The sequence below is a fragment of the Heteronotia binoei genome, chromosome 16 (assembly GCF_032191835.1).
Source record: "Heteronotia binoei isolate CCM8104 ecotype False Entrance Well chromosome 16, APGP_CSIRO_Hbin_v1, whole genome shotgun sequence".
In the NCBI taxonomy this organism is placed as follows: domain Eukaryota; kingdom Metazoa; phylum Chordata; class Lepidosauria; order Squamata; family Gekkonidae; genus Heteronotia; species Heteronotia binoei.
In genome coordinates, this window is record NC_083238.1 from 53912586 (window position 1) to 53939055 (window position 26470).

General features: G+C 49.1%; 2 protein-coding genes across 2 annotated transcripts in view; one reads left to right on the forward strand and one right to left on the reverse strand.

Annotated features, from left to right (window-relative positions):
* The window catches only part of SLC40A1 (solute carrier family 40 member 1), a 28536-nt gene extending 7114 nt beyond the window's left edge, over positions 1–21422 (reverse strand). Inside the window, exons 1-5 of the mRNA XM_060257053.1 lie at positions 21374–21422; positions 16935–17002; positions 9231–9390; positions 6526–6641; positions 4297–4423 (exon numbers count right to left, since the gene is read on the reverse strand). Of these exons, the coding sequence (XP_060113036.1) occupies positions 4297–4423; positions 6526–6641; positions 9231–9390; positions 16935–17002; positions 21374–21422 (520 nt within the window). The remainder of the gene's footprint in view (positions 1–4296; positions 4424–6525; positions 6642–9230; positions 9391–16934; positions 17003–21373) is intronic.
* A 289-nt stretch (positions 21423–21711) lies between these two features.
* ASDURF (ASNSD1 upstream open reading frame) overlaps positions 21712–26470 on the forward strand; it is a 78853-nt gene continuing 74094 nt past the window's right edge. The window contains exon 1 of the mRNA XM_060257054.1: positions 21712–21849. Within this exon, the coding sequence (XP_060113037.1) occupies positions 21712–21849 (138 nt within the window). The remainder of the gene's footprint in view (positions 21850–26470) is intronic.

Here is a 26470-nt window from a genome sequence, read left to right on the forward strand (position 1 = left end):
GAATACTGTGTGAGAGGTGCAGCCACAAAATGGCTGCAGTAAGAGGCGGAACCAGTCATATAATGGCTGCTGCAGCTTTCCTTCAGTCACACAGTGAAGATCCTTGTGCTGAGGTAGCAGCTACTGCCAAAGAAACATTTCTCAAAATCTGCACAATCAGAAGCCTTTCATTTATTTCACAGGATTAGTGAATTTATTTCACATTTTCACAGTAGCATCCCCTGAAGTGTTACATAAAAGGTGTTCCATTTCACAGAAGTTCTCCTTGGATACCAGCAATGAAACCTATCTTGTGTAATGGCCAGGGTTGGAATTCTAGCAGGAGCTCCTTTGCATATTAGGCCACACACCTCTGATGTAGCCAATCCACCAAGAGCTTACAAAAAAAGAGCCTTGGAAGCTCTTGGAAGATTGGCTACATCAGGGGTGTGTGGCCTAATATGCAAAGGAGCTCCTGCTAGAATTTCACCCCTGGTAACGGCTCCAATCACGTTGAGCCATGAAGGGGGGGGGGAAGGACATAAACAGTTAAATTTAAAAATCCTTGAATATTCAATTTCATGCATAGGCAGAGCAAAGTTTTTAACTTTTTTTTTTCCTAACCAAGGCAGCTTCTCAAGGTTTTTGCCTGGATTCAGCCAAAGTACTTGGTTTATTTGCCTAGGCATTTATACTCCACTTGGATTGCCCTCAAGGAAGCACACACAGAATACGTGAGCAAAGGTTATCAAACAACCCAGTCCTCTTTTCGTCTGACTGCTAGTCTTCCAGAGCTATGGAGAAATACCCCTCCATCCTGAAACCCAAGCCACAGGACTGCAGTTTGAGATGTTTCTCCTCTCTTCCTTGAACCCAGTTCTACCTGTAGCTATACTGCAAACATCAAGTTATCCCCAGAGTGATCCAAATGTGACCCTCTGCACCTTTTTTAAAAAAAAAACCCCGTTAAAGCATGCTTAAAACATTAGCATTCATTGGTCTTAAAGATGTTTTTCTTTGTATCTCTCCCATGGGATCCAGGGAACTGGGCAAAGGAAGCTCCAGCTCTTTCATTCCTTCCCCAGGGAATGAGGAAAGGGAGGAGCCTCAGCCAATAGAAGAGAGGCTTGGCTCAGTAGCTCTGCTGTGCGATTGAGAGAGCCTGGCAAAGCAAGCTATCCCTTCTCCCCAAGGGAGGAGCCTCAGCCAATGGAGAAAATAGAGGTTTTGGGGGTGCGGCCAGGAGACTTTGGGGATGGAGCCAGGAGACATTGGGTTGGAGCAAGAAGCAAGGTTATGGCAAGCGTAACTGAACTCAAAAGAGCCACATTTATAGGGACCGCACACCTTTTAAATGCCTTCCCTCCACTGGAAAGAATGATGGATAGGGTCACCTTCTTTTGGGGCTCACAGAATTGGACCCCCTGGTCCAATCCTTTTGAAACTTGGAGGGTGTTTTGAGGAGAGGCACCAGATGCCATGCTGAAAATGTGATGCATCTACCTCAAAAAATAGCCCCCACCCCAGAGCTCCAGATTACCACAGATCAATTCTTCATTATACCCTACAGGATTCAGTCTCCATAGGGAATAATGGAGCGCCTAGTAGACATTCTCTCCCCCCCCCCCTGCTTTCTGATGACTCTGAAGCGGGGGGAGGGCCTCCAAACCCTGGGTTCCCCTGCCCCCACCTGGGGATTGGCAACCCTAATACTTCGAAGGTATTTCTGGGGCCTACAGAGGAAAAGCTCTGATCTAGATGGCCCAGGCGAGCCTGATCTCATCAGATCTTGGAGTTTAAGCAGGGAAGCCCTGGCCACTACTTGGATAGGAAATCCTGAAGGAAATTCAGGTGGCTACGCAAAGGTCAGCAGCGACCACCCGCTTCTAAACTCTTGTCTTGATCTAAACGGCAGCCTGAAGCCACGTGATGATATATTCTCCTCCCTGTAGAGGAACTGCTCCCTGTGGACATCCGGGCCCTACCAGAACTACCGCCATTTAGTAGGGCCTGCAAACGGAGCTGTTCCACCGGGCCTATGGTTGAGGCAGCGGGCGTCTTATTTGAGGCAGCCGGTGGCGCGTTTTATTTATTGTTTTTCCTGTCAATTTTAATATAGTGTTTTAACTTGGATGTAGGTTTTTTTAATTGTTATTATTATATGTCATAATCCGCCGCCTTGAGCCCGTTTACGGGGGAAAGGCGGAATATAAGCCTACAAAATAAATATTGGTAATATCTGCCCGCTATTTTAAGTTCCAGTTTTGAAGTAAAGGTCTCATTGGTGTAAGATCCGGCCCTCATAACAAATAAGTTTGACACCCCTGATTTAGGGGGTTCTACAAACACAAAGAACCCCGCCCCCTCTCCCCAAGTCTGCAGGAAAATGGGATCTAAAAACCTAATTTGGGATAGCTCCTCCCACGTTAAAAAACCAAACTGAGGAGAAAGGCAGGGAATTAAGTAAATAAATTTTAAAAGTGACAAAAACTCAAAAAAGGGAGTCTCGCCTTCTCTGTCACACTGGAGAGAATGCCTAAGATGAGGTCTACTTGAACAAATTTGTTACCACCAGCGGTGGAATTCTAGCAGGAGCTCCTTTGCATATTAGGCCACACACCCCTGATGTAGCCAATCCTCCAAGAGCTTACAAGGCTCTTTTTTGGTAAGCTCTTGGAGGATTGGCTACATCAGGGGGGTGCAGCCTAATATGTAAAGGAGCTGCCAGAATTCCACCGCTGGTGGTAACAAATTTGTTCAAGTAGACCTCATCTTAGGCATTCTCTCCAGTGTGACAGAGAAGGCGAGACTCCCTTTTTTGAGTTTTTGTCACTTTTAAAATTTATTTACTTAATTCCCTGCCTTTCTCCTCAGTTCGGTTTTTTAACGTGGGAGGAGCTATCCCAAATTAGGTTTTTAGATCCCATTTTCCTGCGGACTTGGGGAGAGGGGGCGGGGTTCTTTGTGTTTGTAGAACCCCCTAAATCAGGGGTGTCAAACTTATTTGTCCTAAAACAAAATGTCCTTTTTTTTGCCTTGGAACTGCTGTTGACTCACACGCAAATGGACAGCAGACAATTGACCAAAATGCATACAACTGACAGGCCAAGTTTTCTTCAGCGGAGCAACAGACCTGGTGAATTTTTAAAACTATACTTAATTAAAGCCTTCAGGAAATGCGAACTATAATATCATGAAAAAAAGTGGGGCGCTCTGAAGACATCGCAATTAGACGGGAGATAAACAAGCTGCTGTGCGGCATGTGTTTGTGTGCCATTTTGACCTTGCGTTTCAGATGAGAAAACATCTGCAGGCGATCGTCCTAAACATACCGAGTTGGCAGTAAACCCTTCTGCAAACAACAGAACTGACTTCTAAGTCAACACGCTTAAACTGGGGTTTAAGGTCAGATGTATGACCATATAACCCACTCCTCTTGGTTTAGAGGATTCTGGCAAGTACTTGAATGGGAGACCTTCTTGGAATATCAGAGCTGGGAGGCAGGGGCAGGCTTTATTCAGCCACCTCCCTGAATATCCTCCAGGCCCCCAGTAGGGGGCCAGTTACCAAAGGTCGACATGATAGAGGTTTACAAGATTATGCATGGGATAGAGAAGGTAGAGAAAAAAGCACTTTTCTCTCTTTCTTACAACATAAGAACACGTGGTCATTCAATAAAATTGCCGAGCAGTCCTTCACCCAAAGAGTGATTAACACATGGAGTTCACTGCCACAGGACTTGGTGGCGACTACAAGCATAGACAGCTTCAAGAGGGGATTTGATAAAGATATGGAGCAGAGGTCCATCAGTGGCTATTAGCCACAGGGTATAGCTGGAACTCTCTGTCTGGGGCAGTGATGCTCTGTATTCTTGGTGCTCGTGGGGGGGCAGTGGGGGGGCTTCTAGTGTCCTGGCCCTACTGGTGGACCTCTGATGGCACTTGGGGTTTTTTAGCCACTGTGTGACACAGAGTGTTGGACTGGATGGGCCACTGGCCTGATCCAACATGGCTTCTCTTATGTTCTTATGACTTCTAAGTGCAAACACACTCACAAAATACAGAAATACCACACAAGAAAAGGACTGAAAGAAGCAGAGCGCTCCCAAGTCACCTGCTAATCTAAACTGCATAACAGTTACTGCTATCTCTCTCTCCCTCCCTCTGAACACCAGCAAGACAGGGAATATAAACTGCCCTTTATAACCATTACTGACTCACGACTTCTGCAGCCCGGGAAAAGAATGTGCTGATTGCAGGTTTAAATTCACAAGCGATAAAAACGGGCCGAGACAGCCGAGCGTCGATGGGGCCTCACCTGCCAGTCTGTTCCGGTTGTCGCCTGCCACGACCACCACCCAGTCCCTCTGGATGGTAATGCCGGTGGCGGTGCTGGCCAAGTTGGCAATGTTGGCGATGGTGATGACCAGAATGTAGCAGAGGGTCTGTGGGAATGGAAAAGACATTTCCAAGCATGAGGGAAACAACAAAAACTAAAAGGGGAGGTGATACAACTTCCTTTCTGCCTTGTGTGTTTGGTGTAGTGGTGTAGAGCCAGTGTGGTGTAGTGGTAAAGTGTGTGGACTCTTATCTGGGAGAACCAAGTTTGATTCTCCACTCCTCCGCTTGCTGCTGCTGGAACAGCCTAGGGTCAGCCACAGCTTTTGCAGGAGTTGTCCTTGAAAGGGCAGTTTCTGGGACAGCTCTCTAAGCCCCACCCACCTCACAGGGTGTCTGTTGTGGAGAAAGAAGATAAAAGAGACTGTAGGCCGCTCTGAGACTCTGTCCTTGAAAGGGCAGCTTCTGTGAAGGCTCTCTCAGCTCCACCCGCCTCACAGGGTGTCTGTTGTGGGGGAAGAAGGTAAAGGAGATTGTAGGCCACTCTGAGACTCTGTCCTTGAAAGGGCAGCTTCTGTGAAGGCCCTCTCATCCCCACCCACCTCACAGGGTGTCTGTTTTTGGGGAAGAAGATAAAAGAGTGGGAGGGCTTCTAGTGTCTTGGCTCCACTGATGGACCTCTTGATGCCACCTGAATTTTGGTGTGACACAGCGTGTTGGACTAGATGGGCCACTGGCCTGATCCAACATGGCTTCTCTTATGTTCTTAATCGGAATTACTGTCAGGTGGCCATCCTACTTAAACACCTCCAAAGGAGGACAGCATTCTCAGATTTCTCAAAAAACACTGGACTTCCTCTGGTGGAAAAGGGAAGTATCTCGTTTTCTCTTGTGAAAAGGAGCACAGGCCCCCTGCCCTCCCTCTTGTTTACTTTTTTCCATCATCAGAAATAGATCTTTCTTGAATCAACTGTGCACGCACAAGCACTGAGCGTATCCACAAAGATTACCAAAGGGGAAGACTGCAGTTGATAAAGCCAACCTAACTTGAAACTGGGACACAGGGAGATCTGATCATACTGGTATGTGGAAAGGAAGCATGGTCAATCATAGAAGACCATTACACTGGGGTCCCCAAAGTGCTTGTGGATGCAATGGCACCTACTTGACCAGATGTTCAACCACTTCTTGGCACTGTCACAAGTTTTTAGAAACTGGGTGAGTCCAGGGAGGGATTCTGCCCAGAAAGGCTTTTGATTGGCTACTGAAGATTCGATTGGCTGTGTAGATTTTTTAAAATGCAGCTTTGGCAGCAACTGCCACCACAGTGGAAGGATCTTTCTTGTGTGGCTGAAGGTGAAGTTGCGGCAGCCATTTCGTGGCTGGCTCCACCTCCTACAGCAGCCATTTTGGGGCTCTGCCCATCATACGGCAGGGGTGTCACACGTGCAATCTGGGGGCCGAATCAGGCCTCTGGAGGGCTCCTATCAGGCCCGCGAGCAACTGGCTGTCATCTGCTGTCTTCTTCCTTTCTCTTGCTTCCTTCTGCTTAACAGTTCGCTTTGCAAGGCTTGCTCAATTGCACAGGAGCTACAGAACAAAACCTCTGTTTTCTCCGTAGGCTGAGGCTCCTCCCTTGGGAAGGAAGGGGGGGGGGAGGCAGAGTTTGTTTGTTTTTCTAGGCTTTCTCAATCGCACAGCAAAGCTACTGAGCCAAGCCTCTCTTCCTTCTATTGGATGAGGCTCCCCCCAGTCCCCTGGGGGGGAGGAAGGAACGAGCCAGAGCTTCCTTTGCCCAGTTTCCTGGATCCCATGGGAGAAATACAAAGAAAGCACCTTTAAGACCAATGAGTGCTAACATTTTAACTAGTTTTTTTTTAAATTGTGTTTGTCTTTATCCTTTATGAAGTTCATATCTCTGCTACCTAATCTTAAATAGGTACATACATGGCGAGGCCCAACGAAGTCTAATTTATGTCAGATCCGGCCGCCATAACAAATTATTTCGACACCCCTGCCATATGGCATCAGAATTCCAAAGGCTCAATAAATGCTGGGGACCCCTGCAATGGACTGATCCACTGATTCCAGAGTCTACTCAACACTGACTGAAGAGGTTGTATTTCCAGGGTATTAAAGAAAGGAAACCACCTAAGAATAAGCGCCTTTACAAATGCCTTTTCCAAACCCTCCCAAGTGGCATACTTACAAGGAGCCAGCCTTGATACAAGGCCACCAGCTCGGTCTTGAACAGGAAGACCATCATCAGAAGGACGCCGCATAAAATGACGCATGCATTTTGCACAATTAAGGACGTCTGGGCCACTGTTCGGAATTAAGGGGAAACAATACAGAGAAGAACGTTCGGTTACATTGCAGATCGTGCCTTGCATCAGATCTAGGTCAATACATGCATACTGCTTTAATCCAGTTCTATCTCAGCACACATCCCCAGTAAAGTTCTACACGGCGTGGGACTAGGGCAGGGGTGGCCAACAGTAGCTCTCCAGATGTTTTTTACTACAACTCCCATCAGTCCCAGCCATTCGCCATGCTGGCTGGGGCTGATGGGAGTTGTAGGCAAAAAACATCTGGAGAGCTATCACTGGCCACCCCTGGACTAGGGTATCTGGAAGGAGCCTCTTCTTTGCCCACGAACAAAGATCTCAGCAAGGGGCCCTCTGCACTGTCCCATCAAACCAAGAAATTTATATGGTGGGTACACGAGAAATGGCCTTTTCGATGGTAGCCCCATGGTTATGGAACAACCTCCCCAGGGAGATGTGCCTGTTAATAATTAACCGACATCCTCACATTCTGATATCTTACTGTTTGATTGGTTTCCCACGCCAATGCAACCCAGATCAAAGGTGTTCCGAATTTGTTAATTTTACTATTCTGCTACTGGATTTTAACTTTGTGCCACTTTGCATTCTAAACCCCACCAGCTCTATGTAGCTCTGCTCACTGTACCTCATTCCTCGTCTGAAGAAGTGTGCATGCGCCTGAAAGCTGACGTTCTGAATAAAAGTTTGTTGGTCTTAAAAGGTGCTGCTGGAACCCTGCTTCGTTCTGCTGCTTCAGACCAACCCGGCTGCCTACCTGGATCTCGTCAAGATCGGTCACTTCCAACTCACAACGACCCTGTGAATTCTTGTCCTCCAAAACGTCCTATCACCAATGGCCCTGCTCAGATCATGTAAACTGAGGGCCTCTGTAGCTTCCTTGATGGAGTCACCCCAATCTCTTGTTGGGTTTTCCTCTTTTCCTGACTGGATCTCCACTGCTTGATACATATTCCACAGAGAGCGCACGGAACCCCTCCGTTTTCCTCCTCACCATGAGAAAGAAATGACAAATGATTTGTGTTCAACCACATCTGTTTGGTCGCGGTCTGGGGTGGAATTCTAGCAGGAGCTCCTTTGCATATTAGGCCACACACCCCTGACGTAGCCAACCCTCCAAGAGTTTACAAAAAAGAGCCTTGGAAGCTCTTGGAGGATTGGCTACATCAGGGGGTGTGGACTAATATGCAAAAGAGTTCCTGCTACCAAAAAGGCCCTTCACGTAAGAATTTGAGTTGAAGACGGGGAGGGGGGGGGAGGGGAAATTCCATCCAAAGTATTTTAATGATGGGTATAAATTAAACCCGCATTTGTTTACGAGCGAAGCAACACACTAATTTTCCAGCTACAGTCATCTGGAAGGCTTTTGCTAACTAATTGGATGCAAGTTATTCTTCCCGGAGGAACTCCGCTGAGCTTGGGCTGAACTGCCATCAGCAAGAAGAGATGTTCAACCATTTCCAAAACAAAGGCGTAATTTATAAAATGCAAAGGCAGCAGTCCAGGAGGAAACACCCAGCTTGGGTAGCTGAAAGCTTTCTTCTAATGACGCTAATTATTTAAAATTGGCTTGAAGTAGGTAATTACTTTACGCGCAATGCAGAAAAGGCACTGAGCGCATGCCAATTGCTACTGAATGGCAAATGCCTTATTTCATATTGCAGAGATCAAATGACTGTTTTAGGGGGATACGATCCTGCGCACACTTTCTCGGCAGTAAGTCCCCCTGAATGTAGCAGACTTGCTTCAGGGTAAACGTGGAGAGGTGGAGGCCGAGTTACAATTACTTTTACATTTGGAGCTGATGAAGCACTAAGTTATCCATCTGGGTGGCTGTCACCTCTGGGCAGAATGGCAAGCGTTTTTTGACAACACATTAGTGCAGGGGTGTCAAATATGTGACTCAGGGGCCGAATCCAGCCTCCCGAGGACTCCTATCAGGCCTCCGAGCAACTGGTTGTCATCCGCTTCTTTCTCCCTCTCTCTTGCTTCCTTCTGCATCACCGCTTGCTTTGCAAGGCTTGCTCAACTGCACAGGAGCTACCAAACATAGCCTCTATTATCACCATTGGCTGAGGCTCCTGCCTTGGGGAGGAAGGGGGGGAGGGAGAGCTTGCTTTGCCAGGCTCTCTCAATCGCACAGCAGAGCTACTGGGCCAAGCCTCTCTTTCTTCTATTGACTGAAAGCACCTTTAAGACCAACGAGTGTTAATGCTTTAAGCATGTTTTATTCTAAGGGGTTTTTTTAAAATCATGTTTGTATGTGTCCTTTATAGAGTTTCTATCTCTGCTACCTAAGCTTAAATATGTACACACATGGCCCCGCCCAACAAGGTTTCATTTATGTCAGATCCGGCCCTCATAAGAAATGGGTTCGACACCCTTGAATTAGTGTTTGAGGCATAGCCAGCGTTTCTTGAAAGAACTGAAAGCCTTTTTAATAATTGAGCGAGAAGCCCGGCCTTGTTTTGGGCGACTTCAGCTCCTCCGCTCCATCTTACAGCAGTCTTGGCTTCCCTCCATGCACAAAGAGGTTCTCTTCAGAAAAACTCAAACAAACACTGCTCACCTTTAAGCCTCGGGTTCTTGTCTACCCAGTCGCCAATGATGGCTCCCAGAAGGAGGACGGACCCGGCCACCACCAGTCCATAGACAGCTGTCAAAAGCAAGCTGTTTCCGTACAGTTCAACCAAGAAGACAGACACTGCAAAGTGCCACATGCGATCCCCCTGGAATAAAAGGCATTTCATATTAATTATATGGAATACACACCAAGTAGGGACTGGTTAGTCCTGTAAATCCCGGGCGATTCTGCTCCTGGCTGCCTCAAAAAGAAGCCGTCATAGATGCAAAATTAGGGTTGCCAGTCTCCAGGTAGGGACTGGAGACCTCCTGGTATTACAACCAATCTTCTTACAGGGCCTACTGTAAGCTCCAGGAGGATTAGCTACATCAGGGGGCGTGGCCTAATACGCAGAGGAGCTCCTGCTAGAAAAAGAGCCCTGGAGGGAACACTGATTACAACTGATCTCCAGAGTACATAAATTGCTTGCTTATTTATCTGAAACATTAATTCCACTGTTCCTGGAGAAAATGGCTGCTTTGGAAGGTGGACAGTGTGGCATTATATACCCTACCAAGATCCTGACCCTCCCAAAATCCCACTCCCCCAGGCTTAGGGTTGCCATGTGCCCAGTAGCCACTGGCAGGAGATGAGGGGGTGAAGCTTGCTAGCAGGGAGCAGGCCGCCTGGGGCATCCCCACCCCTAAAGAGCCCAGACGCTGTGCTGTCCCCGATGTGATAACATCACCTGGAAGTGACATTATCATGCCAGGGACACTCTAGGACTCATGGTAAAACTCCATGGTACCACTAAGTTTTATTGCAGGTCCTAGAGTGTCCCTGGCATGACGACATCCCTTCTGGGTGATGTCATCATGCCATGCACGCAAAGCATGCACAAGAGAACAGTCTCTTGCCACAGCAGCAGAGGGACATGGCAACCCTACCTCTTGCTGGCCTCTTCCTGAGATTCCCCCACTTCCCTCTCTGGATCTTCCAGCTGGTCTCTCCTGCTACGTCCCACCACAGGTAGCAGGGAAGTGTGCCCAAAGGTAAGGTCTATGCTGTATCTCCAGAGCACCTTAAACTCAGTGGAGCAGCCATTTGCATTTATGCAAAGCTTGCGTGAGCCGCCAAAAAGAAGAAGAAGATATTGGGTTTATATCCCGCCCTCCACTCCAAATCTCAGAGATTCAGATCCCCCACAACAGACACCCTGTGAGGTGGGTGGGGCTGAGTGGACTCCCAGCAGCTGCCCTTTCAAGGACAGAGACTCAGAGTGGCTTACAATCTCCTTTCCCTTCCTCCCCCACAACAGACACCCTGTGTGGTGGGTGGGGCTGAGTGGACTCCCAGCAGCTGCCCTTTCAAGGACAGAGACTCAGAGTGGCTTACAATCTCCTTTCCCTTCCTCCCCCACAACAGACACCCTGTGAGGTGGGTGGGGCTGAGTGGACTCCCAGCAGCTGCCCTTTCAAGGACAGAGACTCAGAGTGGCTTACAATCTCCTTTCCCTTCCTCCCCCACAACAGACACCCTGTGAGGTGGGTGGGGCTGAGAGGGCTCTCCCAGCAGCTGCCCTTTCAAGGACAACCTCTGCCAGAGCTATGGCTGACCCAAGGCCATTCCAGCAGGTGCAAGTGGAGGAGTGGGGAATCAAACCCGGTTCTCCCAGATAAGAGTCTGCGCACTTCACCATTACACCAAACTGGCTCTACACCAAACTAGAAGAAAGAATGGGAAAAAATGAAAAATGCATTTTTAATAAACCCACAAAACCTCCCAGGGAGGCAGGTGTGGTGGCTGAAATAAAGACCGCTTCAATTTAAGTGTGCTTATAAACTAATCTGACTCATGTGTGCACAGCAGGCACTGACCAGGGGAATGGAAAATGATATTACCCTAGCAACTGAGATAGTGTGTAAACTCTGAGAAGGAAAAAAAAAATTAAGAGCTCAGATGTAACACATAATTGTTTTAAAGGTTTTTTAAAAAGGGCAGCCCCCTGTAAAACACCAGTCGTTTCCGACTCTGGGGTGACGTCGCATCATGACGTTTTCACAACAGACTTTTTATGGGGTGGTTTGCCATTGCCTTCCCTGGTCCTCTACACTTTCCCCCCAGCAAGCTGGTTACTCATTTTACCAACCTCGGAAGGATGGAAGGCTGAGTCAACCTTGAGCCAGATACCTGAAACCAGGTTCCGCTGGGATCCAACTCGGGTCGTGAGCAGAGAGCTTGGACTGCAGTACTGCGGCTTTACCACTCTGCACCATAGGGCTGTATAATTGTTCTACTGTTATTCAAAAACAAGTAACCAGGCCTGGGGCCTACTACTGTTCAGCTATTACAAGTTTACCATCAGGTGGCGGGGAGGGGGGGGGGTTGAACCCAGGGCCTTCCAAACAGTACTCCGACACAGCACTGCGCAACACCGGCTCTCTGCAAACTTATTTTGTGCATATCTGACTCCTTCCCAAAGGGAAGGGTGGCTTCACAGTCCATATTTTTTAGCAAGAGTGAATACAATGTTTTACAGGTCTGCCTATAAAACGGAGAATGTGACAGGTATTTATTACACAGGTGTGCTCTTCTTGTGCACACACTCAGTGGATAACCTGGGTTTGCCTCTCCGTAATGTGTTTTGCAGTGACCAGAAATGACTTTAGGGTTTGTAGAATCTTTCGGGATCAAGTGCCGTGTTCTACTGGAGAAAGTTTTCCTTCCAGACGTTTCGTTCTCAGCTGCGGAGAACATCCTCAGTGGCGTTGCAGCCGGAGCAGGCGCTCAGACCTTCTTGGCCGCTGTGCATTGATGCACAGCGGCCAAGAAGGTCTGAGCGATGCACAGCAGCCAAGAAGGTCTGAGCGATGCACAGCAGCCAAGAAGGTCTGAGCGCCTGCTCCGGCTGCAACGCCACTGAGGATGTTCTCCGCAGCTGAGAACGAAACGTCTGGAAGGGAAACTTTCTCCAGTAGAACACGGCACTTGATCCCGAAAGATTCTACAAACCCTAATGATGTTACCAGCCGTGAAAACCTGAAATCTTTGAGAAATGACTTTAACCGTTTTCCCACACAGCTTACCTCGGAGTGACGTCTCTCTTCACCGCGCAGCGTCTGCTCGGATTTCCCACCATGTGCTCCGCAGAAGCAGGAAGAGCCGCGGCTTTTGCGTCGCTAACGTAAACTGGGTTTTAGCGATTTACAGCAGAAGCCCCGTCACTTCCTGCTTCTGCGGAGCAGATGGGAAATCCGAGCAGACGCTGCGCGGTGAAGAGGGTCGTCACTCCAAGGTAAGCTGTGTGGGAAAACGGTTTTTGTTTCCGCATGAAGACACCGAAGTGGTTAATAGTGAGGGGCTGGTATCTAGGAAACCCGGGTTTGAATCTCCACTCGAGCCACAGAAGCTTGCTGGGTAACCTTGGGCCAGTCACACTCAGCCGAACCCACCTCCCAAGGTTGTCGTGAAATGGAGGAAAGGGGAATTATATAAGCCGTCCTGAGTCGCCATTGGGGAGAGCGGCCGGGTACAAGTGAAGTAAACAAAACCTTTAAAAATCTAAAAACCCAAAAGATTGTGCTTCTTGGACCGTTTCTTTTCCAGTTGCAGGGAAAGAATTAAGGAGTCAGACCTCTACGCTCCGCGCCAGGATGCTCTGACAAACATTAACCAGAATATTAACAGGGTGAGGAAACTCAAACGCCGTATTTTTTGCCACTGCGCAAACTCCACAACCATTTGACTACATTCCATCATGATCCCAAATGCATTTACTTTAGAAACAAGTCCAGCCGGAATCACTATGTCACTTCCAAGTAAATACAGCTGGGATTAAGACTTTAGTCTCCCAGCCCAAGAGATCAAAAGTTCTCCTGCGCAAGGATATCGATCCACAGATCCTTCTGAAGCGGAACAGGAGGCGCACCTACTGTTGAGAGCATCGACTCGCCTGCTCTGCCTTCTAGAACATAACCGATTACTCCTTTTCTCACCAACCCCGGGGCTTTCTTTTGTAGCAGGAACTCCTTTGAATATTAGGCCACACATCCCTGACGTAGCCAATCCTCCTGGAGCTTACAAGGCTGTTAGTACAGGGCCTGCTGTAAGCTCCTGGAGGATTGGCTACATCAGGGAGGTGTGGCCTAATATGCAAAGGAGTTCCTGCTACCAAAAAAAAAGCCCTGAGCTCTTGAGAGAAAGACAAACAGGCACGCTTGGAGATTTTGAGTCTGTTTCCAAAATGGCGATCAGGAGGAATGATGCCGACGACATTTTATCATTCTTGTCTCTTCCATCTTTTGAAAAGCATTTTACTTCATTTTAGTTCATCCCCCCCTCCTGTGGTCAGTTAGGGTACAAAGAAGGGGATTTTTAAAGGAATAGAGAGAGCCAGTTTGGTGTAGTGGTTAAGTGCATGGACTCTTATCTGGAAGACCGGGTTCGATTCCCCACTCCTCCACTTGCAGCTGCTGGAATGGCCTTGGGTCAGCCATAGCTCTCATGGAGTTGTCTTTGAAAAGGCAGCTTCTGTGAGAGCCCTCTCAGCCCCACCAACCTCACAGAGGATTTCTGTTGTGGGGGGAGAAGATATAGGAGATGATAAGCCGTTCTGACACTCTGATTCAGAGAGAAGGGCGGGGTATAAATCTGCAGTCTTCTTCTTCTGTAGGATAGAAATCTTTTCAGGGATGTATGTGTAAATTAAGATCAGGGGCATTAATGCGATCTCAGAAGAGAAGCAGTGTTGTGCAACTAAGCACGCTAGTCAGCGTTTAAATGGACAGGCACACTGCCTGTTCTATCGGCTGTAGTAAAATATCTCATCTGCCTGCTAGAAAACTTCTCACAAAATGTGTGTGTGTGTGTGTGTGAGGGGGGATAGAGCTGTCAAGTCACAACTGACTTCTGGTGACTCCCATCAGGGTTTCAAGGCTAAAGACTGATCAGAGGTGGTGGCCACTGCCTGCCTATATGTAGCAACCTTGGACTTCCTTAACAGTCTCCCCTTCAAGAAGATGATGATGATATTGGATTTATACCCCGCCCTTCTCCTGAATCACAGAATCAGAGCGGCTTACAATCTCCTATATCTTCTCCCCCCCACAACAGACATCCTCTGTGAGGTGAGTGGGGCTGAGAGGGCTCTCACAGCAGCTGCCCTTTCAAGGACAGAGTCTCAGAGCGGCTTACAATCTCCTATATCTTCTCCCCCCCACAACAGACATCCTCTGTGAGGTGGGTGGGGCTGGAGAGGGCTCTCGCAGCAGCTGCCCCTTCAAGGACAACCTCTGCCAGAGCTATGGCTGACCCAAGGCCATTCCAGCAGGTGCAAGTGGAGGAGTGGGGAATCAAACCCGGTTCTCCCGGAGAAGAGTCCGCACACTTCACCACTACACCAAACTGGCTCTCTGATTAGGGTCAAGAGCCGTGTTTCCTCTAAGCTGAGTCAGTGTGAGCTAGCTCATCGTTTTTTAGCCTCCGGCTCACACAATTTTGTCTCAGCTCAGGAAAAATGGCCCCAGAGCACACTAATTGGTGCAGGAGCTCACAACTTGAAGGCCAGGAGCTCACAAAGTAGAATGTTTGCTCACAAGACTCCACAACTTAGAGGGAACGTTGGTCAAGAGATGTTCATAGGTGGGTGACCATTGAGATTGGACCAGTCTGGGTCATCTAGGTCAAAAAATAACCATCTAGGATTCCAGAAAAGCCCTTTTAAGCCCCCCCTACACACATCTATCTCCCTCTATTCAATTGAATAAGATCTCAGTCCACTTCCTCATAAAAGAGCCCTGTGGCGCAGAGTGTTAAAGCTGCAGTACTGCAGTCCTAAGCTCTGCTCATGACCTGAGTTTGATCCCCGGCGGAAGCTGGGTTTTCATGTAGCCGGCTCCAGGTTGACTCAGCCTTCCGAGGTTGGTAAAATGAGTCCCCAGCTTGCTGAGGGGAAAGTGTAGATGACTGGGGAAGGCAATGGCAAACCACCCCATAAAAAGTCTGCCGTGAAAACGTCGTGAAAGCAACGTCACCCCAGAGTCAGAAACGACTGGTGCTTGCACGGGGGACTTTTCCTTTTCCACTTCCTCATATACCAGAAAAGAAACCGCTTGGATAATTAGTTTCTTGAAATCATTTCTGTATTATTTACAATGCTGACTCTTGAACTTTGTATCCACAGTGATTTTAGAACAAGCAACGATGTCTGTAGGCTTCACGTTTTATTGGGAGACTGTTCCAGGCAGACTGTTCAGTTAATCCAAAACCAAAGTATAATCTGTACTCTGTCTGGACTCTCCTTGACTCCCTATTTATCTGGAACACCATTCTAAACCCCTTGACTTACAAGAGCGTAACTTGGATGAGAATTCCACTGCTGGACTTTGCTACCCCAGACAAAATCCCTCCCTATGAGATCACTGCGATCTAAGGGACTTGCTTCCATGTTAAACAGTCACAATCAGTGCACTGGAGCACAACTTCCCTAATGTGCTATTGCACGCTTGTTGCACTCTTCCGTCTTTAACTCTCGACTGACTGACTGACCGTATGACAAAAAATGCAATTGCGAGCAAGTCGTATGACGCAGATCAGCCAAAGGGTAAATTGCTTTAGAATCATAGAGTTGGAACGTACCTCTAGGGTCATCTAGTCCAACCCCCTGAACAGTGCAGGAAACTCACAAACACCTCCCCCTAAATTCATAGGATCTTCATTGCTGCCAGATGGCCATCTAGCCTCTGTTTAAAAACCTCCAAGGAAGGAGAGCCCACCACCTCCCAAGGAAGCCTGTTCCACTGAGGAATCGCTCTAATGGTCAGGAAGTTCTTCCTAATGTTGAGCCGGAAACTCTTTTGATTTAATTTCAACCCACTGGTTCTGGTCCTACCTTCCGGGGCCACAGAAAACAATTCCACACCATCCTCTATATGACAGCCCTTCAAGTACTTGAAGATGGTGATCATATCACCTCTCAGTCACCTCCTCTCCAGGCTAAACATCCCCAGCTCCTTCAGTCTTTCCTCATAAGACTTGGTCTCCAGACCACTCACCATCTTTGTCGCCCTCCTCTGGACCCATTCCAGATTGTCTATATCCTTCTTAAAATGTGGTGCCCAAAACTGAACACAATACTCCAGGTGAGGTCTTACCAGAGCAGAGTAAAGCGATACCACCACATCACGTGATCTGGACACTATACTTCTGTTGATACAGCCCAAAATTGCATTGGCCTTTTTAGCCACCGCATCACACTGTTGACTCATGTTCAGCGTATGATCCACTAAGACCCCTAGATCGTTTTTGCACATACTACTTTTAGCACATACTGCTAAGACAAATCTCCCTCATCCTATAGCCATGCATTAGATTTTCCTACCTAAATGCAGAACTTTACATTTATCCCTGTTAAAATTCATTTTATTGATTTTAGCCCAGTTTTCCAGCCTGTCAAGGTCATCCTGTATCCTGTTTCTTTCTTCTTCTGTGTTTGCAACCCCTCCCAATTTAGTCTCATCTGCAAATTTAATAAGCATTTCCTCTATTCCTTCATCCAAATCATTGATAAAGATGTTGAACAAAACAGATCCCAGGACAGATCCTTGAGGCACCCCACTTGCCACTCCTTTCCAAGAGGATGAGGAACCATTCACAAGCACTCTTTGGGTGCGATCCGTCAACCAGTTACAACTTTGGTCACACTTTACTTACCCAAGTGGACAGGGCGTGGCCAACGTAGAGAAGGAATTTAGCAGATCTTAAATAACTGCCACAGGATCCTAGGAGGGAAAGAACAAAAAGAAATGCTTGATGTAATTTTGGTGGGTAGCCATGGTAGTCTGAAGCGGAGGAACAAAGTTGGAGTCAAGTGGCATCTTTAAAGCTAACAAGTTTAATCCGGGGCAGGGGTGGAATTCTAGGAGTTCCTTTGCATATTAGGCCACACACCCCTTGATGTAGCCAATCCCCCAAGAGCTTACAGGGCTCTTACTACAGGGCCTAATGTAAGCTCCAGGAGGATTGGCTACATCAGGGGCTGTGGCCTAATATGCAAAGGAGTTTCTGCTAGAATTCAACCCTTAATCCTGGGTATTAGATTTTCTGTGCATGCAGACTTCTTCAGATACACTGGAACAGACTTCCACCTTTCCGCAACCATTACATATCTCTGTATGCTAATTTGCTGCTATTCACAGATCTTACCATAATCTAATCTTAACCATACTTATCGCTCAGTTACCAATGCATCTTGACTCTAATGAGCCCTCCCTGGCAACTAACCCCCTCACCCTCTGTCTACCAACACGTAATGGCTGCGGAAGTCTGTTTCAATCAATGTTCCCTCTGAGCTGCAAAGTCTTGTGAGCAAAAATTCTACTTTGTGATCTACTGGCATTAAAGTTGTGAACTACAGCATAAATTAGTGCGCACAGGGGTCATCCTTCCTGAGCTAAGCCAAAAATGTGTGAGTTGGAGGCTAAAAATCTGTGAGCTAGCTAACGCTAACTCAGCTTAGAGCAGGGGTGTCAAACATGCAGTTTGGGGGCCGAATCAGGCCCTTGGAGGGCTCCTATCAGGCCCCCAAGCAACTGGCTGTCATCTGCTTCCTTCTCCTTATATCTTGCTTCCTTCTGCATAACAGCTTGCTTTGCAAAGCTTGCTCAATTGCACAGGAGCTACGGAGCAAAACCTCTATTTTCTCCATTGGCTGAGGCTCCTCCCTTGGGGAAGAAGGGAGGAGGAACAGCTTGCTTCGCCAGGTTCTCTCAATTGCACAGTGGAGCTACTGAGCCAAGCTTCTCTTCCTTCTATTGGCTGAGGCTCCCCCCTCCCCAGTCCCTTGGCGAAGAAAGGAAAGAGCCAGAGCTTCCTTTGCCCAGTTCCCTAGATCCCATGGGAGAAATACAAAGAAAGCATCTTTAAGACCAATGAGCGCTAACGTTTTAATGAGTGCATTTTTAAAAAAGTTTTAAAAGTTTTTTTAAAAAACGTATTTGTGTTTGTGTTCTTTATAAAATTTATATCTCTGCTACCTAATCTTCAATAGGTACACACATGGTCCGGCCCAACATGGCCCAGCCCAGCCCGGCCCGACAAGGTCTCATTTATGTCAGATCCGCCCCTCATAATAAATGAGTTCGACACCCCTGGTTTAGAGGGACCACTGGTCTCAATATATCTGAAAAAGTGTGCATGCACGCAAAGGCTTATACCCAGAATCAAACTTTGTTGGTCTTAAGGGTGCCGCTAGATTCAAAGTTTCCCCAAGTACATTTTACTTTGTTCCCCTTCTTTTGTGTTATTTGACTGCAAAGTCAACATTAAAAAACCACTTAAAAGTCAACATTAAAAAACTATTTAGCACAGGTGTTTAGAGTAATAAATGTGAATCGGTCACTATTTATTTTGCCATTGGCTGCCCCTCACCTTTTCCCCAGACAGACCCAAGGCGGCTTACAAAAATTAATACAAAAAGCACCTTTCTGTTTTAACACAGAGAACTCTGTTCACTGGAGAAAGGCAGAGCACAGAGCAGAAATATTCTAGGTTGGGTCCATGGACGTCTCCATAGACTCCATAGATTTATACCCTGCTCTCCTCTCTGAATCAGAGACTCAGAGCGGCTTACAATCTCCTTTATCTTCTTCCCCCACAACAGACACCCCATGAGGTGGGTGTGGCTGAGAGGACTCACAGCAGCTGCCCTTTCAAGGACAACTCTGCAGGAGCTATGGCTGACCCAAGGCCATTCCAGCAGGTGCAAGTGGAGGAGTGGGGAATCAAACCCAGTTCTCCCATATAACACTCTGCGCACTTAACCACTACACCAAACTGGCTCTCTATACCAAACTGCTCAAGAAAGACCTTCTCTGCCCACAACCCCTGGGCAGCTGGCCACAAACAACACCAAGGTAGATGGACCAACTGTGGGACTCACCATAAGGCGATACTGCCATGATCTGTACAGCTATACAGTCTATTCACATTCTATCAAATATCATGCACACGTGTGAGACGCAGCCCTGTATTTTGCCGCCCACTGCTTCTCTTCTACCTGGCACACCGTCAGAAATTATTCACGCATTGCCGAGCACATGAGAGCACTCGGGTCAAGCCAAAGGCAACCAGGATGGGACTGACCCTTGAAAGACTCACTTGAACTCTGCCTGTTCTTATGCACAAAAGCTAAATGCAAGCACTAGTCGTTCAACACACAGTGGTTCAGTGGTAGAGCATCTGCTTGGTCAGCAGAAGGTCCCAGGTTCAATCCCCGGCATCTCCAACTCAAAAGGGTCCAGGCAAGCAGGCATGAAAAACCTCAGCTTGAGATCCTGGAGAGCCGCTGCCAGTCTGAGTAGACAATACTGACTTTAGGGAGGGATGGTGGCTCAGTGGTAAAGCATCTGCTTGGTAAGCAGAAGGTCCCAGGTTCAATCCCCGGCATCTTCAACTCAAAAGGGTCCAGGCAAGTAGGCGTGAACAACCTCAGCTTGAGACCCCGGAGAGCCGCTGCCAGTCTGAGTAGACAATACTGACTTTAGGGAGGGACAGTGGCTCAGTGGTAGAACATCTGCTTGGTAAGCACAAGGTCCCAGGTTCAATCCCCGGCATCTCCAACTAAAAAGGTTCCAGGCAAGTAGGCACGAAAAACCTCAGCTTGAGACCCTGGAGAGCTGCTGCTGGTCTGAGTACACAATACTGACTTTAGGATGGTGGTTGGTGGTAGAACATCTGCTTGGTAAGCAGAAGGTCCCAGGTTCAATCCCCGGCATCTCCAACTCAAAAGGGTCCAGGCAAGTAGGTGTAGAAAACCTCCGCTGGAGACCCTGGAGAGCCGCTGCAGCGGTTTTTCAAGGTTACAGGCAGAAACTTCCCCATCACCTGCTGTCCCGTCCTTTCTAACTGAGCTGCAAGCAATGGGCTTGGCAGTGAAGCACAGCCTCTCCCCGATACAGATCTTGCAGTGCAGCACTGAGAATGTCCCAGATCACACACCAGACTGGCAGGGAAGCGCACTCCTGGGCCTTTTCCGCAGTCTCCTACTCCATATCAGGTCAGGATCGTGCGCCGGCTTTAGCGAAGAGGTTCCGCACATTCTGCTCCTCATGGAATTTGTGGTCCTTCTTTCCGGCCTTTAGCATGGGTTTTCTGGACAGCACAAAAATCTGGAGTCCAGAAAACGGGCGTCAAAGGCAGAAAAGGAGGACCAAAAATTTGATCAGGAGCAGAATGTGTGGAACCTCTTCACTAAAGCCGGCGCACAATCCTGACCGGATACGGAGCAGGAGACTATGCGGAAAAGGCCCTGCTCTCTCTCTCCTGCTGCCAGGAGACCACCTTCCTTCATCTACCTTGCTTTTCCTTGGTGTGCACTTTCTGCAAGGGAGTCTGCCTGGGGCTCCAATCTACCTGCCAGCCCTCCTCCGCTGGGTGCACCAGGAGGAACAAGCTGGTCGGATGCGGGGACTAAATGCAATCCTGAGCAGGTCTCCTCAAGAATCCAACTCGGCTCTATTTAAAGGAGCTTACTCCTCCCAAGAAAGCAACAGGTGTTTGAACAGGTGCGCAGCGACTCCTGAAAGTATATCCCCCGCCACACATTTTGTTCCTCTTTTGGGTGCAACTTTTTTGGTTGTTCCTCCTGGTGCGCCCAGCGGAGGAGGGCTGGCAGGTAGATTGGAGCCCTGGCAGACTCCCTTGCAGAAAGTGCACACCAAGGAAAAGCAAGGCTCTTTTCGGCTCCCCATCCCGATCTCGGGATTGCACTGGATAGCTTCCGGTGAGTAGCCGTGCTGGTCTGGTCTGAATCCGCAGGGCAAAGGTGGGAGTCCACCTTTAAAGACCAGCGACGTTCCATTCCGGGGATAAGCTTTTCCCGTGCGCGCAGGCGAAAGCGGACAGGATCGCCCCGTTAAGGGTCCTGCACAGGGGGCGGGAGAAGGCGCTCTGCACAAGAGCAGAAGCACTCTCTCCCGCGCTGAGCGGTTGGAAAACAGCGGCCCAGAGCAGGGATGGGAACCAGGCGGCGCACGGGCGCGCACAGCCTCCCCGCCCGTTCCAAAAGCACCCCCGCGCTTGGCACCAGTTGCGCGCCCCCCAGAGCCCCCTTCCCCGGCATTCCGACCGGCCCTCTCCCGGCCGTCTCTCACCGCAGCATCCTCGGCTGTCAGGCTGCGCGTCGGCGCCGGATCGGGCCATGGTTCTTTTGCAGGGCGGCTCCGGGTTCTCCTGGTGCAGCGGCGGTGGCGACTTTTGGAGGTCTTCCAGGCGGCCAAAAAAGGGGGGCTTCTCTCGGTTGGGTCTTTCCCCACTTAGCTAGCACTGTAGCTGAAGCGGGAAAGCAGTGGCCTTATGAACGAGGGGCGGCGAAGGACCCGCTGGGCTGCGAAAGGGGGGCCCGGCTAGGAGCCCACCGCGGCAGCAGAGTTTACGCTCTCCAAAGGCTACAGCGCCGCTCTGGACTCTCCGGCCGCCGGGACCGGCTTTTATGGCGAGGCTGCGGCGAGGGGCCGGGGGCGGCGGGGGGAGAGCCCGAGAGGCGCCTATCAGCGGCCGCCTGATCTGCATAGCCCCTCCCGGCCGGCCGGCTCGGCCCGAGCTCTTGCGCTCTGCTGCGCCACCGCTGGTGCTGCGCTAAGACGCGCGTCGCGGTTTGGGGCGCCCTTTGGAGAGGTTTGGAGGGGACCCGGGGGAGGGGAGCCTTTTATAAGAGGCCGGCCCGCGGTCTCCGCCCCGCAGAAAGCGCTTAGGCCGCCCGCGGGGCCTCCGGGGCGACTCAGCGCCCTGAAATGCGGCAAGGCCTCCTCCTCCCTGCCACAGGAGGTGGTGGCAGCTACAAGCATAGCCAGGAATTCACTGCCACAGGAGGTGGTGGCGGCTACAAGCATAGCCAGCTTTAAGAGGGGACTGGATAAAAATATGGAGCAGGGGTCCATCAGTGGCTATTAGCCACAGTGTTTGTGTGTGTGTACACACATACATATATTGGCCACTGTGTGACACAGAGTGTTGGACTGGATGGGCCATTGGCCTGATCCAACGTGGCTTCTCTTATGTTCTCCCTCTCGGTCTGGAAGACAAAACGCCCAACCGGATGGGAAGGAGCGCCGGTGGGGTGGAGGGGGGTTTGGAAGAGGCGGCAGCCCGCCGGGCGAGGAAGGACAGCGAAGCGAGACCGGGCCTCTTCCCAAAAATAACCCCCTCTCCCCAAAAATAATACCCTGGAAGGAGGGAGAATAATTATGCGTGGAGTGGAATCATCCCAGAATGACAACTGGTCTTCTAGGACAAAGTTGGAGTCCGGTGGAACCGTTTAAGTCCAAGAAAGTTTTATTCTGGGCAGAAACTTTCCTAAACATGCGCAGTACATTCGTGTTGTGCGCACTTCGCTGAAGAACTTAAGTTGGGAGTCCAGGGGCACATTGAAGCCCACGGGTCGCCAAAGTTGCTTAACGTAAGAGCCACATAGAATAAACAGCAGATGTTTGAGAGCCGCGAGGCAAATAGATGGTGAGAGGTGGAAAGAAAGCAACTTTAACTCAACGTTTTCCAAGCCGCTGGCTGGCTTGGCTTGGAGAAGTGATTTAAAGAGAAAGACGCCTTCTCCAAGCCAGCTTTGAGAGCCACTCAATATATGTGTGAAAGAGCCACAGTTTGACCACCCCTGCTTAAGACCAACGAAGTTTAATTCTGGGGAAAAGTTTTCACGTGCATGCACATGGGTGCACTCTGCTAAAAAATCTCAGATTACTGGCATGGAGGGTAAAGCACAAAAAAACTTAGCTAGATGTACACCCACACTGAACTAATCTCCAGATTACGTATTAGCTATTGAATGTTTATGCTGTGTTGTAATGGGCATTGGCCCCATGCAATAACATTGAAAAGAGCTGTTTATTCCTTCCGTTCATTTATACCAGGAGTAGCCAAACTTGCCTAACGTAAGAGCCACGCGGAATAAACATCAGATGTTTGAGAGCCACAAGACATGAACGTCAGATGTTTGGAGAGGAAAGAAGGAAGGAAAATAGATGGGAGGAGGGAGGTGGAGGTGGAAAGAAAGCAACTTTGACTTTAAATCGGGTGGGGAACCTTTTTTCTGCCAAGGGGCTATATGGGTATTTATAACTTCATTCGCGGACCATAAAAAATGATCAACTTAAAAAACAGTGCTCCGCCGAGGGAGAACGATTCAGGCTGGGAAAATTAATAGAAATAATTGTTTTTCTATTTGAAGTCATGTGGGGAGAGCCTAATTGGCACACACATACACACACAGGGCCCGCCACCCCAGGCAAATGCATAGGTCCAGGGCTTTTTTGTAGAAAAAGCCCAGCAGGAACTCAGTAGCATATTAGACCGCATCCCCTAATATTAGCATATAAGGTCACACACTCATTAGCATATTAGGCCATACCCTCTGGGATAATCAAGTGCAAACTGAACTGTGACAGTAACTTTTCCAGGCCCTCGCTGGCCAGCCAGGCCCCAGGGTGGCTGCCACATGGCTCGGTTCAGCCCAGCAATCCCCGAGGGCCACACCAAGTAACCTCGAGGGCCGCATACGGCCCTCGGGATGGAGGTTCCCCACCCCCTACTTTAAATGCATTCTCTAAGCCGCCAGCTGAGTTGCCTTGGAGAAGTGACCTAAAAAGACAAATGTTGGCGAATGGGGGGTTGGGGGGTTGGGGGGGCAGCTTTGAGAGCTACACAATATGTGTTGAAGAGACACAGGTGGCACCCGAGCCACAGTCTAGCCACCCCTGATTTATATTCTGCCTTTCTCTCGCATGGAGACCCAAAGCGGCTTACGTCCTTCTCTTCTCCATTTGATGTCGTGACAACCCTGTGAGGTGGGTTAGGCTAGGAGAGTGTGGCTGGCCCAAGGTCACCCCAGAAGCTTCCATAGCACAAGCAGATTCGAACACGGGTCTCCCAGATACTAGTGCGATGCTCTTAACTGCTGTAACCACACTGGCTCGCTAGAGATCAGTTCCCCTGGAGAAGATGGCAGACTGAATGATAGGTTTTAGGTGAAATCCCCCACTCTGTTAATTCTGCCCCCAAACCTCCAGAGATTTCACAGGCTGGAGTTGGCAACTGTAGGTGGAGATAGTGAACTTCTTTTCTCCCTCTCACACAACACTCAGATTCACCTGATGAAGTTGATGGTTGATAGATTCAGGACAGGAAAAGCGAAATTTTATTTGCTCAGTTTGTAATTAAACAATGGGATTTGCTGCCAATGGATGGAGCCGTGGCTGCCAGCACAAATGGCTTTCACAGGGAGATTAATGGAGGAGAGGACCACGCCTCACTACTAGCCATGGTGACTAAAGAGAACCTCCATATCCTGGCACAGTCAATTTTCAAATGCCAGTGCTAGGAGGCAACATCAAGGGTAGAGCATCTGTGCCTCTGGTAGAGCATCTGCTTGGCACGCAGAAGGTCCCAGGTTCAATCTCTGGCATCTCCAAGTAAAAGGATCTGGCAGAAGGTGATGGGAAAGACCCCGGCCTGAGACCCTGGAGAGCCACGGCTATTCTGAGTAGACAATACTGACTCTGATGGACCAATAGTGGAGAGGAGCTGTGGCTCAGTGGAAGAGCTTCTGCTTGGCATGCAGAAGGTCCCAGGTTCAATCACCGGCATCTGCAACTAAAAAGGGTGCCAGCAAATAGGCGGGAAAAATCTCAGCTTGAGACCCTGGAGAGCCATGGCCAGTCTGAGTAGACAATACTGACTTTGATGGACCAATTGTGGAGAGGAGCTGTGGCTCAGTGGAAGAGCCTCTGCTTGGCATGCAGAAAGTCCCAAGTTCAATCCCCAGCATCTGCAACTAAAAAGGGCGCCAGCAAATAGGCGTGAAAAATCTCAGCTTGAGACCCTGGAGAGCCACGGCTAGTCTGAGTAGACAATACTGACTTTGATGGACCAATAGTGGAGAGGAGCTGTGGCTCAGTGGAAGAGCCTCTGCTTGGCATGCAGAAGGTCCCAGGTTCAATCCCCGGCAACTGCAACTAAAAAGGGCGCCAGCAAATAGGCGTGAAAAATCTCAGCTTGAGACCTTGGAGAGCCACGGCTAGTCTGAGTAGACAATACTGACTTTGATGGACCAGTAGTGGAGAGGAGCTGTGGCTCAGTGGAAGAGCCTGTGCTTGGCATGCAGAAAGTCCCAAGTTCAATCCCCAGCATCTCCCATTAAAAAGACCAAGAAAGATTTGATGTGAAAGGCTTCTGCCTGGGACCCTGGACAGCCGCAGCCAGTCTTAGTAGACAGTACTGATTTTGATCGACCAGACCAACCTGGATCTAAATTTCTTTAGATGGCTGTGCTGGTCCATTGAGGAGGGGTGGGGGTGGAGAGAAGCTACAAATAACCACAGTTGGTTTTGTTAGGAACAATGCAGATGTCACAAGGTAGTGAGAAACAAGGTAAAGAATCTCAGGCGGGGTTCCCTCTAAGCTGAGTTAGTGTGAGCTAGCTCACAGTTTTTTAAGCTCCAGCTCGCACATGTTTGTTGTCGCTCAGAAAAAATGGCTCCAGAGCAAGTTAATTGGCGCAGTCGCCAAATCGGCTACTCACAACTTGAATGCCGTTAGTTCACAAATACAATTTTTGCTCACAAGACTCCACAGCTTAGAGGGAACATTGTTCGGACCGTCCGAAATGGGGCGGGATGCAGGGCCGTTACTAGGCGGGGGCCATTGGAGTGGTGCCCCAAATCTGCCAGACACACCCTCTCCTGATTCCCCCAAGCCCCTCTCTTGTTTATGCTTCGTTAATTAAGTTAGTATCCCTCGGCACCCTCTCCAGAAAAAAAAATCCTATATTTGGGCCTGGATGTAGGGTTGCTAAGTTCAGTTCAAGCAATATCTGGGGACTTTGGGGTAGAGCCAGGAGACTTTGGGGGTGGAGCCAGGAGCAAGGTTGTGACAAGTGTCATGAGCCCTGACGAGGGGGAGCTGGGAAGGTTAACAAACCTGGAAGAGTTGCCAACCAGCTCCTCAGCCGAACAACCAGCAGCTGGCCCATCAATCACTCTCCCCGCATTCCAGGCACCAGTGTTGGCTGCTGACAATCAATCTCCTCCAAGCTCTCCCCCTCTCATCTCAAGAGTTTGAAGCAGACTCCGGAAAGAACTTTCAGAGCAAAGACAGGCATTCCGATGCTTCAGATCTCTCAGGCCTGAGTTCTAGCAGAGTCGCTGCCATCCAGGGAGCAGGCTGATTGAGGCTCCCATATA